Raw genomic sequence first — 14,818 nt, 5'->3', positions numbered from 1 at the left:
AGTTCTAGCAGTTCTTGCCTCATATATTTTCAAGCTCTGTTATTAGTTGCATAAATCTTGTTAAATTGACCCTTTCTTGCTATAAAATAAATTTATCCCTGGGTAATATTCTTTGCTCTAAAAACAAGTTTGTCTGATATCAGTATAATCATTTAGGTTTTGTTTTATAAAGTGTTAGGATACTATAGATTCTTTCACCCTTTTACTTTTAACTTACTCCTGTCTATGTCTATGTATTCGAAATTTGTTTCTCAAAGGCAGCATATAAGTGGTTATTGCTTTTTGTCTAATCTGATGATCTCTGTATTTTAATTGGAGTTTCTACATCATTTAAATTTAATCTATTATTGATATGGTTAGATTCAAATTCTATCATTTTGCCATTAAAAAAATTGTCCCATCTTTTCCTTGTTTCTTTTCCTTTTATTTCAGTTTCTTAGATAAATGAAAATTTCTATCATTTTATCTTCTTTGTTGGCTTTTTAGCTATAACTCTTTGCTTTGTCATTTTAATGGTTGCTTCAGGATTTACAGGATATATGCTTAACTTACCACAATCTTCCTTTAAATGATATACCACTATATATACACAGCACAAGAACCTTAAAACAATATATCTCCATTTTTCCTCTCTCAGTATTTGTGCTATTATTTTCCATTTTAATTTTACACATATCATAAAATTCACATTAACTGAGTGTAACTGAGGCCTGAAATCAAACATGAATTGTAAAAGAGACCCTGGGAGATCTGGTTAATCCTGGGTTTAATATTATATCAGGAGCTCAAAACACATTTATAAAGAAAAAACATTTTTTTGCAGTTTTTGTTTTTTCTTCTCTATGACAACCAGTAGTTAATATGATGGGTGGTACCTATCAATTCCACATTTTTATCATTTTCTCTCATAATCTAGTCATATTTTTTTCTGTGAGTAAATGGAAAGCAAATCAACCTATAGATATTAATTGATTATAAGGCAGTGTGCAAGGTACTGCAGGCAGAATTGCATAGACAGGTGATTTCAACACTCTCTAATGTTTGCTTTTAAAGGGTTTACATTATGAATAACATGCATAAAGATTTTATTTCCTATAATTGGCAGAATTTTGTTAAAACAAATTTTAACAGGTTAGGAAGGAGGAATTGTGGAGAGTTAAGGAAAAAAAGATGACTCGTACTTTCAATATAGCCCACAATTTCCACCTCCAAAGAGTTCCCATATATGAAACCCCTTAAATTATATTGTAACCCTTCCCTCTAGAGTTTTGACCTGCAGTTTGAGAAATACTGGCATTGATATATGAAATACACAGATAATGCAAAAAACTCATTTTACCAGAGAGTTTCACCTTCTGCCCCATCAATCATATTACAAAATCTGTCAACAGGAGGCAAATTGCCTGGCTTAAATTTCACCCCACTCCCTTCACATGGTCGCTTTAGAGGAAGTGCTAATGGCCAATACAAATGTCAAAAGTGAACAGCGATAAAGATATGGAGACACCATTCTAGTTAGCCTCTAAATAGTAATAGTAAACTATATTGCAAAACTTGTATTGAAAGAAAAAAATGGAAAAGGCTTCTGGATCTGTTTTTATGTTTTGAACAGGATATGATGTTATTCTCCAATATCAGTATTTCCCTTTTACCTTCTCTTCGCTCTCCACTCTGCAGCTCTTCAGCCAATGTTTTTATACAACTTTCTCCTCTCTTCAACTCACCTACTAGCCTGACACAGTTCAACATAGTTAGGGGTGCAAATAAACTTAGAAGAAAATATTTTAGGTATATGAAACTATATAGTGAATTCTAAATTACTGTATTTGTCAGTTGGCTAACAAATATTTATAGTATGCCTACTGCCTACCAGACAATATCGTGCATTCAGATGATGGAAATGGTTAACAAAATACTTCTCTTTTTCATGAAGTTTACATTCAATAAATAACTGAGAAAAAATAATTGTACCAGTATTTACTATCGAGAAACAGTTATGTGCAAAATTGAGATTAGGACCTATCTGTTCGTAGTGCACTACAAACGTAGATTTTCATAGTGCTAAGAAAATATATAATTTGGATGTCCAGCTTATTCGAGTTAGGAAAGTTTTATCTGCATAGCAATATTCATGCTGTGATTTTAAAGAGGATCACCATTTAGATAAGGCAAAGAGAAGGGGTAGAACATTCCAGGAAGAGGGGACAATATGTACAAAAACTGTGAGGCAGGGGAAAGCACTGCATGCTGAAATAGAAAGCCAGAGTGGCTGGTATGAAATAAACAAATAGTAGAATTGTGCATACATTTGAGCCTGGAGAGGCAACTAAAGGTAGGGTTGTTGGGATTTTAGGGGCATTATTTGAAGGACCTTTGGAAGCTGTTGAAACATTTTAAGAGGGAAATGATATTTAAATCTGTGCTTTAAAAAGGACATATCCTGGCTGCTGTTTGGAGAATGGAGAGGAGGAGCAGAGGGAATATGGCTGTGGTGACTGCAGCCTAGTTGAGGATTCTGACAATGAACATAGATAGAAGTGAATTAATTCGAGAGTTACTTAGGTGGTGGAATGTATTAAATTGGGCTGTACGATGAGAGAAGAGTCTAGAATTATGTTATTTTTAATTAAATACATGATAGTAGAGAGTTTTATTCAACCTGGGAAAACTGAAGTTGGGAAAACATTTCTAAGATGGGAGATATATATATATCTTTGGATCACAAAGACGACCTAAAACTTAACTGCTAATTGAATATTAAATGTTTCATTATCAATAATTGTAATTGCTCTTTTTAAGGACTATAAGAGTTCTGGGTACATGATTTGGATAGTCTATTTCTTACTAACATGTTCCCAATTTTATATGAACATATAAGGTATCTAAAATAAATATCACAATTATTTTCAAATATGGATGTGCCCAGTGATTTATTTCTCATGAAGAAAAAAAGCCATGTTAAAGGAAGCGTTTAAAAGTATGTTTTACTTCTTGCTGTGTTCAGAATTATAAGAGGAATTTCTAGGTAGAAATAATACCATCAGGAAAGAGTAAGAGCTTTAAGCAATTTTTTCTCATCTATCCCTTCTGCCACTGAAATGTTCAGTTTGGGCTTACAATTCTGTGTTCTCTACACAATAGGCTGAGATTTATGGCTTTCCCAGACACACACACCCCAAAGCTGCCAGCTGCTATCCAAAGATGCTCTGAATATCCTTTCTATAAAACAAGTTCCAGTTTTATTATCTCAAAATTTTTTTCCATATTACAACCATAGGTTTTGGTTCAGTAATACAAAAATTAATCATCCATTCAAGTTTAGTGTAACACCTATTTTGAGCAAAGCAGTCTGTTAAGTACTGAGCTGAAACATACAAATATTAACTTATTATACCTCACAATGATTTAAATGTTGCTAACTCGATAGCAGCACACTTCATATAGTTTTGGTAAGACTAAACAAGTATAAAATTATTAGCACCAAGTTTTAAATTAACAAACTAATATATTATCATTAAACATTTCTGGCTCACCGCTACTGCTGCTACAGTAGCAAAGCACCTCCTCACATGTTCTTCTGATCCAACCACTTTCTCTGTAAAGAAACGTCTAGGACTTTCTCCCTCATCTTCCTGGGGCTTCCGGGAGCACCAGGAAACCCACGTGGCATTCGCACAGAGTGCCTGGGACAGTCCCTGCACAGTTCCTGGCTGCACTGCTGAGACGAGCTCTTCAGACCCTTCTGAGTGGGACTCTGGAGTCATCCACAGAGTCAGAGAAAGTCAGGAGACAGGCGGGGGCTGGACTCCGCAGGGGCTCCAGGAACGGGAAGGTGAAGGCCCAGGTCTGAGGCATGTGTCCTCAGGTCACAGAGCAGAGGACGCCCAGGCAGTGCCAGGAGTCAAGGTGAGGTTGGCAGGGGACAGGCCACCCAGGAGGACCGCCCCTGTGAGGCCCGAGGGCACCCCTCAAAAGAAAACCTGTCCGTGGTCCCTGTCACCCCTGCCCACACTCCTGTCAGCGGCCAGACCCCAGTCATCATGCCCCTGGTCGAGATGAGTGAGCTCCGCAAGCCTGAGGCAGACCTTCAGGACCCAGTGGAGGCGCAGCTGTTCGGGGCTGAAGGGGAGTAGGCCGCATCCCCCTCGTCCTCCTCCCCCTCTTGTTAATCTGTCCTGTTCCTGGGCACCCTGGAGGAGGTGGCTGATGCTGGGGAACCCAGTCTCCCCCAGAGCCCCTCGCCCACTGCCCTGGCCACCACTCCATGGAGCCAATCTGAAGACAACGGCCTCAGCACCCAAGATGAGGAAGGGCCGAGCACCTGGCATGACCAGGAAGATGCCGAGTCGTTGCTCCAAGATGCACTACATGTGAAGGTGGCTGACCTGGTAGGGTTCCTGCTCCTCAAGTATCGCACAAAGGAGCCTACCACAAAGGCAGAAACGCTGACTATCCTCAAAGATTACCAGGACACTTCCCCGTGGTCTTCAGCCGAGCCTCCGAGTGCATGCAGCTGGTCTTTGGCCTCGCCGTGAAGGAAGTGGACCCCAGCAATCACTCCTATGTCCTCGTCCCCAACCTGGGCCTCACTTATGATGGGATGCTGAGTGACGGGCAGAGCATGCCCAAGACCGGCCTCCTGGTGTTGCTCCTGGGCCTGATCCTCCTGGAGGACGACTTTGTTGCCCCTGCGGAGGAGGTCTGGGGAGCACTTAGCAAGATGGGTGTGTGTGCCAGGAGGTAGCACTGCATCTATGGGGAGCCCAGGGAGCTCCTCACCAAAGTGTGGGTGCAGGAGGGCTACCTGGAGTACCGGCAGGTGCCCCACAGCGACCCCGCCCGCTACGAGTTCCTGTGGGTTCCCCGGGCCCACACAAAGACCAGCAAGTGGCAGGTTCTGGAGTATCTGCTCAGGGTCAATAGCTTGGATCCCAGGTCCTTCCCATCCCTGTCTGCAGAAGCTGTGAGAGATGAGGAAGAGGGAGCCTGAGCCAGAGCAGCAGCCAGGCTCCTTCCAGGCCCACGTCCAGCAGCTTCTCCTGTGGGACAGGAAAGGAGGCTGATCCTTCACTCTGAGTTTGAAGAGGGAGCAGTCAGCCTTCTAAGTAGTGAGGGCCCAGGCAAGTTGGGGGAACACACTGTGTAGCATCTTTGTGTTCCTGTTCTCTACGATGACATGGAAATTCATCTGTTTCCTTTAGTGATTTTTCAAATGTTGTTCTTTTTAATAGAAGATTTTTTAAATGCCAATACATTTTGTTTTTTATACAATTTTTAAAGGTTACATTCAATTTATAGTTATTACCAAATACTGGCTATATTCCCCATGTTGTACAATATATCCTTGTAGCTTGTCTTACATCCAATAGTTTGTGCCTCCCACTCCTCCATCGCTGTAGTGCCCCTCCCTCATCCCTACTGATAACCAATAGTTTGTTCTCTGTATCTTTGAGTCTGCTTTTTTGTTATATTCACTAGTTTGTTGTATTTTTTAGATTCCACATATGAGTGATATCGTGCAGTATTTGTTGTTCTTTGACTTATTTCACTTAGCATATTGCCCTCCAAGTCCATCCATCTTGTTGCAAAAGGCAAAAGTTTGTTCCTTGTCTATGGCTGAGTAGTAGTCCATTGTACACATATAGTACCTGTTCTTTATCCATTCATCTGTCGATGGACACTTAGGTAGCTTCCATGTCTTTTCAATTGTAAATAATGCTGCTATGAGCATTGGGGTGCATGCATCTTTTTGAATTAGTGGGGTTTTGGGGGGATATATACCCAGGAGTGGAATTGGTGGATCATATGGTAGTTCTGTTTTTAGTTTTTTGAGAAACCTCCATACTGTTTTCCACAGTGGCTGCACCAATCTACATTCCCCCAACAGTGTATAAGGGTTCCCTTTTCTCCACATCCTTGCCTACATTTGTTATTTGTGTTCTTTTTGATGACAGCCATTCTGACAGGTGTGAGCTGATATCTCTTTGAGGTTTTGATTTGCAGTTGTTTGATGATTAGTGATGTGGAGGATCATTTCATGTACCTGTTGGCCATCTGCATTTTCTCTTTGGAAAAATGTCTATTCAGTTCTTCTGCCCATGTTTTTAATCGGGTTGTTTGTTTTCTTCATGTTGAGCTGTATGAGCTGTTTATACATGTTGGATATTAATCCTTCATCAGTCATTTCAGCTGCAAATATTTTCTCCCATTCAATAGGTTGTCTTTTAGTTTTGTCAATGGTTTCCTTTGTTGTGCAAAAAAGCTTTTAAGTTTAGTTAGGTCCCATTTTTTTATTTTTGCTTTTACTTCTTTTCCTTAGGAGATAGATCCAAAAAAATATTGCTGCGATTTATGTCAAAGAGTGTTCTGCCTATGTTTCCCTCTAGGAGTTTTATAGTATCCAGTCTTACATTTAGGCCTTTACTTTATTTTGCATTTATTTTTGTATATGGTGCTAGACAATACTCTAATTTCATTCTTTTACATGCAGCTGTTCAGTTCTCTCAGCACCACTTATTGAAGAGACTGTCTTTTCTCCATTGTATACTGTAATCCTGCCTCCTTTGTTGTAGATTAATTGACCATAGGTGCGTGGGTTTATTTCTTGCTTTCTATCCTGTTCCATTGATCTATTTGTCTGGTTTTGTGCCAGTACCATACTGTTTTGACTACTGTAGCTTTGTACTGCAGTCTGAAGTCAGGGAGCATGATCCCTCCAGCTCTGTTGTTCTTTCTCAAGATTGTTTTGGCTATTCAGGGTCTTTTGTGTTTCCATAGAAAATTTAAAATTATTTGTTCAAGTTCTGTGAAAAATGCCACTGGTATTTAATAGGAATTGCATTGACTGAAGTTCTGTAGGTTGACTTGAGTAGTATGGTCATTTTAACAATATTGATGCTTCCAATTCAAGAATGCCATGTATCTTCCATCTGTTTGTGTTATCTTCAGTTTCTTTCATTACTGTCATAGTTTTCAGTGTACAGGTCTTTTGCCTCCTTAGGTAGGTTTATTCCTAGGTATTCTATCCTTTTGATGCGATGGTAAATGAGATTGTTTCCTTAGTTTCTCTTTCTGATACTTTGTTGTTAGTGTATACAAATGCAACAGATTTCTGTATATTAATAATAGTATTTAATAAGCTTCAGTTTCTAAGTTTGTGAATGGTATTGATCACATATATTTGTACTTATCCAATTCAAGACTGAATTTTGCTATTTGTAAAATCAATTGGGAAACATTCCGTCATAGTTTGCGATCCCAAATTAGATAACACAGCACTGGAGTAGGAATTTACTTGGAAATGTGAAAGTAATTAGCAGTACAATTAACGGCCACCCTGTTGTTCCTTGGGACACCACGTCATCGGCTCAGTGGTGCATGCCCTGCTGTGGGACTGTCCTGTGCCCATCATAGGGCAGGGGCAGGCCCCGGGCATGTGGGCCAGAGGGGGAGGGGCTGCCCTGGGGGGAGCAGGCATTGCTGGCGCCCATCGTCCTGGTGAGAGGCCACCTGCGAGGCTCTCAGGAAGGGAGAGGTGGAGGCTCTCAGGAAGTTGGAGGGCTGCCGGGTGGGGTGTAGCAGAGGCACCTTGTTGGGGACCCTGGGAGGGGGCAGTGGGACCCGTTGGCTCCAGTGGCCATTAGAAGTTCCTCTCTGTGTTATCATGCTCTCTGTTCAATGGTTTCAGTCAATGTTTCTCTTCAATAAATTTCACTGAAAGTTAAAAAAAAAAAAATTTCTAGTATAAGCCTACAGGAATCTTATGGGCTAGCACAGTTGTCTTTTCCAGTAATAAAGGAGCAAATGATAAGAGACTTTAGCATCTTAATTTAGTAATAACATTGAAGGCATTAACTACTTTGATACAGAACCTAATCTCAAGATTTTTGTACATTCAAATACTTATAAGCTAATGAATTAATCTCTCAGTTACATTTAAAATGTCTTCTCACCATCATCACATTTACTCCTTGCTAGTTCTGAGCGATCATTAGAGTTAAGATTCAGTTAAGAAGCATTAGAGTTAAGTTAGTAACTGTGAGAAAGAGAAATATTATTAATAATTCTTCTAAATGAGAACACCACTTGCTCAACCTTTGGAAGTTGTTTTTCAGTGATTATTCAATTCTATTCAGATTGTAGGAGAATTGTATGAAATCTACATAAATATTACAAAAAAACTCTCATCTTTTCAAACATGAATAAAAATGGGGCAGCATCTTTACATGCATTAATGGATCATATAGACCTATTGCTTCTATGATTTATTTCCTATCCTGGTGTTTGCTATTAATTTGAATCATGAGTAATTTATAATGCTATCATGGGTTTCTGGTTTAAGATGACAAATTTGGCATAAATATTACCTCTTCTTACTCATAAGTTTAGAACATCTTGCAGATTTTATAAAAGCATAGAATGCCGGAACAAAGCAAACTAGAATCTTGTGGAAAAATTCAAAAAGCTATACAGGAAAGTCACAGTCCAAGTATGAAGTGAGTATTCAAACCAAAATAAGAAGTCAGCAGGCTTGAGGAAGAATAATGGAATGGATACCAAGAAATACAATGAATGAATGAGATGAAAATAATAAAGATATGGTGAGGAAGGGAAACACTTTTTCCTTCCAAAAAGAGAAATGAAAGGCAATAGACATCCCAGAGAAAATAAAGCTGCATAAGAAAAGTATGGGGGAGAATGTAAAAAATTAAAACACGATCTGATTTTGAGAAATCAGTAAATGGTGTATATTATTTCTTTCTACAGTTTACTGGCCATAAATCAGCTGAGGCAAGCTGCAGTGGTAACCAGAAACTTAGATTAGCTGTATTAAAAAAAAGTTTGATGAGCATCTAGTTCCTATCTTATACAGTTACTGTGGAATAGTAACAGTTTAAAATCTTATTTTTTATTCCATCATTCACTGATATATTTTGAATGCCTACTTTGCAAGATGATGGTATTACAATTTTCCCACCTCTCCTCAGTCTATCTTCCAGTTCTTCCACCTGTACATTGTATTTTTATTGCAAGATTGGTAATATTTACATTCTATTCAATAATAATAATAAATTTTCTGCCTTTTGAATATTGGTTAATTATAAAGGTTTATAGCCCATAACAGCACTTATCTCATTATAACTATATAAATATTGTTCATTACAGAGCCACATACTATTCTATTATTATATTCTTTTTCAGTTCTACTTGCACTTCATAGAGGAGAATGTTTAATGGATTTTCATATCTAACTCTTTAACCAGTTTGAACAGCAAAGAGAATGTTACACATCAATCAATAAATAGATAGCTAGTTGGGACTTCCCTGGTGGCACACTGATTAAGAATCTGCCTGTCAACGCAGGGGACATGGATTCGATCCCTGGTCTGGGAAGATCCCACATGGCACGGGGCAACTAAGCCCGTGCGCCGCAACTACTGAGCCCACGAGCTGCAACTACTGAAGCCCACATGCCTAGAGCCCGTGCTCCGCAACAAGAGAAGACACCGCAATGAGAAGTCCATGCATCTCAATGACGAGTAGCCCCTGCTAGCCACAACTAGAGAGAGCCCGTGTGCGGCAGCAAAGCCCCAACACAGCCAAAAAAAAAAAAAAAAAAGATGGCTAGCTAGCTAGACAGACAGACAGACAAACAGACCCTTGGGGATCTGTAGGACTATAACAGAAATTTTAACATTCTTGTCATCAGAGTCCCAAGAGAAGATAAAAATGATGGGGCCGGAGATATCATAGTATAGACATAGATATAGATATATAGATATAATACAAATGTATAGATATACCACAAACACACATACATGCACAAAAATATATATAATGTAATATAGCAACTACGAAAAAGTTATACAGAATACACTTGAAAACAAAATAGATAAATCTAAATGGTAATCTAAAAATGCAAATCAAACATCAAAATTTGATGGAGACAGCTAAAGCAGTGTTGAGAGGAAAACTTCTAGCACTAAATGTGTATGTGTGTGTGTGTGTGTGTGCATATATATGTCATATATATACTTGTTTAGAGAGCTAACAGATTAAAAATCTTAAGGATTACACTTTTAAATATTTTTAAATATATCTATACATGTATATATGTATAGGTATTATGTATAAATGTACCTATGTATATGTATTATATAGAAATCTATATATAATACATAACAGATACATTTTAGAAATATATTAGAGAGATATCATATGATATCCCTTATATGTGGAATTTTTAAAAAAATGATACAAATGAACTTATTTACAAAACAGAAACAGACTCACAGACTTAGAAAAGAACTTATGGTTACCAGTGGGGAAGCGGGATGGGGGGGAAGGGATAGTTAGGGAGTTTAGGATTGACATGCACACACTGCTGTATTTAAAATGGATAACTAACAAGGGAACTCTGCTCAATATTATGTAACAACTTAAATGGGAAAAGAATCTGAAAAAGAATAGATACATGTATGTGTATAACTAAATCACTTTGCTGTACACCTGAAACTAACAAAATATTGATAATTAACTATACTCCAATATAAAATAAAAAGTTAAATATATATATGTAAAAGTATAATTCTTAAGGTTTTTGATCTAATAACTCTAAACAACAAATTTGTATAAGAATGACCTTATGTTTTGATTGGTTAGGAAAACTAAACTGATACATTCAGTTTCAAAGGCTGATTGTGTGATATTAATTGTTGTCCTGATTCTTGTTGCCTTGTGAATGTTTAAAATGTCCTAGGTCTTTTCATGGAACTGCAGTAATGGAGATACACTGTAAGTTGAGATTTCATGCATGAAAAGGGTCTATCTACCGAAAACAATTTAACCAAACCTCTTTCTCTATATTCTTTATGCCATCATCATCTCTCTCCTACCATCATTATAGTCATTGATGGCTATGGATTCTGCCAAGAACAACTCAACAAATTGGACACAGAAGCCACTAAGCTCGGAGAATTCAAATGAGTGTACTAATAACTAAAGCATCAAGAACATGAAGACGTTCTCAGGACCATGAAGCAAGCTCAATTAGAGTATAATGGAGGAAAGCAATGGATAAAACTTCGGTGCTTACAAACTAACATTGACTATCACCACTGTGTATCCTGGAATAAAAATTTGATCCTAGAGAAAACTGAAGAATCTGAATAAAGTCTGTAGTTTTTTTAATAGTAAAGTACCAATGCTAATTGCTCATTTTGACAAATGTGCTTTGGTTAGGTACGATGTCAATATAAAGGGAAAATGGATGAAGAACATTCAGGAATTGTCTGTGCTTTCTTTGTAACTTTTTTACAAGTCTAAAATATTCCACAATGTAAAGTGTATTAATAAAAAATTAACATTGAAATCTTGTGTACAAAGACTTAGTAGTAACGGCTTTGAAGCATGAAGTCATTTTAGTGAAGACTCAGAATACACAGATCAGGAGCAATGTAGACTTAAAGGACATATGCCAGAACAGACTGAACCAACTTCTTTAGTCATACTGGTTAAAGATCATCACCACTTTCTAAGTGGTATATCCAGAATGAAATCAGAATATATCACGTTTTAAACAATTTCACATAGATAATACAGTGCATTAATTTAATGTCAGATTAGTAAATACTTTGAAGTCGCCTATGTTTGCCGTATGCACTAGAAATGGATACAAAGAATCTTCAAAATTCCCACAAAGGGCTTCCCTGGTGGTGCAGTGGTTGAGAGTCCGCCTGCCGATGTAGGGGACACGGGTTCATGCCCCGGTCCTGGAAGATCCCACATGCCGCGGAGCAGCTGGGCCTGTGAGCCATGGCCGCTGAGCCCGCGTGACCGGAGCCTGTGCTCCGCAACGGGAGAGGGCACAACAGTGAGAGGCCCGAGTACCGCAAAAAAAAAAAAAAATTCCCACAAAAAAGGAACATTTGTATGCTAATATGAAGAAGGTTAAGGAAAACTCTGTAGAATACTTTTACTAAATGTAGACTGTCTTTAATCTCTGAAGTGAAGTATATAGAATATGAAGCCCGTGTGGCAGGCCAAGTAGTTTAAATTAAGTTTTACTTGCAGTCTAAATTCAATTTTCCTCCAGGCTGAATAAAGTCCCATAAAGGTGAAATCTCTTCAAGTCACCATATTATTTTTAAAGCACAGATTACAGCTCCTTTCAGGAAAAAAAAAAATCATGAGTCCAGAAAAGAAAGCCTTGGGTTCCTTGCACTGATGTTTTCCTATAAAACACAAAAACGTGAGATGGCTGGCTGGTCATTGTCCAGCCACTGTCGATAAACCTGTTACTGCTTCTATGTCCTCAGTATGCTGTTAGAAAGTACCTACAATGTGGTTCAAAAGTTAGAAAACATGAAATTGTGGCCAAGTAGTATTTGGCATTATTCTGTTCCTTCAGGGGATTGGAAGGTAAGCAAAATTAGTATCAGCCTACAACACCCTTGCCCATTACAGTGTGAATTTGTGGAGGATTGTTCCCTGTATTTTGAGGGATCAGCTCTCAAATGCATAGTTCTGAGTTAACATTTTTTTAATTCTAGACAATTACTGGAAGTAGAAATAATGAGGAAAAGATGATTACAATTAAAAAAAAACAAGGCTAGGTATTCAATTTTGTTTTCTTCATAATAAAATGTAAAAGAAACTCCAGAGTAAATGCTGTAAAATATTAGAACTAAGTAGCATAGGTAGATATCATACAAATTGAGATAATTTGCATTTAGAGACTGTAATTTTTCTCCCCTAATTACAGCAGATTCTACTACATAAAGAATGAGTAAAATAAAGAACTAGTCTTGGCTGGAATGTATTCCATCAATAATACTTATTGGAACTAAGCTTGCTATTTAGAAGCCTTCTCAGGAAGAGTCAACCCTACACATTATACTTATGTCTTTAGATCAGGTTACTATGATGAACAAGTATAAGAGGGTCAACAATGACTTTATGAACATGCAGTTTTATATAGGCACATGCTCTATACCTCTGATATGAAAGAGATTTGCATATATCTAAAATCATTAAGGTTGTATTCTTCAAAACATCTATGCAGAAATATTAGACCAGGGTTTTCCATAGGAAAAGCTAATGTAAATTTCAGAGTTTTTTTTTTTAACTGTAATTAATTTTTCTCGGACTGTTTTTCAGTGAGAAAAAGGATCTTCTATGTATCTGTACACCTTGATTTGAATATGCAATAGAGACGTATCTTAATGCTAATATTGGGTCAAGGATAACAATGCTTAGAGTGAAAGAGATATACTAAACCACATCCTACATATAATTTGAACCACAGTAAATGAATGCACTGTCTAATATGTATTAGTTATAACCATTCACCAGGAGCTAAGTACAAAATGACAAAAACGAATCAATTAAAATTTCTACTATAATGCATTCCATTATAATTGAGAAACATATTTTGAGTCATCATTTTTTTAATATTTAAGAAAGTAAATTCATTCTTCAAGCCATAATTCCTGGGTTATTCTTATATATAATGCATATAGCCTACTTGCATAGTAATTGTAAGAATGATGAATATGTTTACTTCTTTCTCTCATGCTCAAAAATACCTTCCTTCTTTTCTTTTGGACTTCCTCTTTCTTTAGGTTCAAACTAATAGATTTTTCTTATTCCTTCCTGTGCACTACTTTAATTCAGTTTTGAATTGCTCAGATATCTTAGTCTTTAGAGAAAAGATTGAAATTTGTAAAAGATTATGTCTATTACACAATGTTGAACCAATTGCAGTCTGCAAAGTATATGTTGACAGCTCCCAAGGGAAGGAGGAAGTAACTTGATACTATCTGGATGGAGGACAAGACAAAACAAATCAAGAAGAACGGCAAACCCATGCAGGCATAAAGAACACCAATCAGTGATCAGAAGTGGAGACTTGGAATCAGGACCCAGGCAAGTTGGACACAAGGGGAGGCACTATGAAGCATTAGTTTTCTTGTCAATTAAAAATAGCAATATTGTCTATCTCATTAGTTTATTACAGGGATAAAGTGAGATGACCTTTTAAAAACTCTTAGCACATTATTTGTGTGGCACATACTAACCCTCTGATAGTAGCCAACAATTAGTTAAGAGTAGTAACCATGTTAAGGCAGACAAGAACGGACCCATTAAGTAGCAAAATTGATCCTAGGATTATTTTCTGCACCTTTTAAAAAAATCTAGTTGATTGGAATATTCCCTATGTCCATTGACACAAAATGACTATCATTTCCATGTCATTATTGATTATATTTTCCTCCAGACCCAAGGCTTTGAAATATCAATACCTTGATAACTCTAAAGCTTCTCTCTCCAGCTTTGATATTCCTTCTGGAATATATATTCAATTTCCTACTTAGTTTATCCACTTGGGTGTATATAGACTTTCAGGTGGTCCCCAAGATCCTCACTTCCTGGCTTTCATGCCCTTGTAGAATCCCCTCCCCTTGAGTGTGGGCAGGACTGTGACTTGAATATGGCATATCACTCTTGTGATTATGTTACATTATGTAAGACTAGCTGATTGCTCTAGAGTCTTGCTCTCCTCGTTGATTTTAAAGAAGCGAGATTCCATAACTTCTAAGGCTGCAAGGAAAGGAAGTCTGCCAACAATCTGAGTGAGCTTGGAAGCAGATCCTTCCCCAATCAAGCTGCCAGATGAGAACCCAGATGGCTCATAGCTTATTTCCAGGCTTGCAGAGAATCCAGCTAAGCCACAGCAAGACACTCCAATCCCACAGAAACTGTGAAATAATAAATTTGGGTTGTTTTAAGTCACTAAGTTTGTGATGATTTGTCATGC

The 14,818-nt window shown here is 37.7% G+C and overlaps 1 protein-coding gene across 1 annotated transcript; it reads left to right on the top strand.

Annotated features, from left to right (window-relative positions):
• Positions 1-4,178: 4,178 nt before the first annotated feature.
• On the top strand, positions 4,179-7,710 carry LOC308622537 (melanoma-associated antigen 10-like; the record flags this gene model as incomplete). Its single annotated transcript, XM_081244019.1, is given in 3 exon segments — positions 4,179-4,470; positions 4,473-4,741; positions 4,745-7,710. Coding segments are annotated over 3 exon segments (807 nt in total), but the record flags the coding sequence as incomplete, so codon positions are not given.
• Positions 7,711-14,818: the final 7,108 nt, after the last annotated feature.

This window comes from Mesoplodon bidens (assembly GCF_964165515.1).
Source record: "Mesoplodon bidens genome assembly, chromosome: 9".
NCBI classification, from domain to species: domain Eukaryota; kingdom Metazoa; phylum Chordata; class Mammalia; order Artiodactyla; family Ziphiidae; genus Mesoplodon; species Mesoplodon bidens.
The sequence above is the reverse complement of the archived record's forward strand: the minus strand, read 5'-3'. Positions and strand labels throughout refer to the sequence as shown.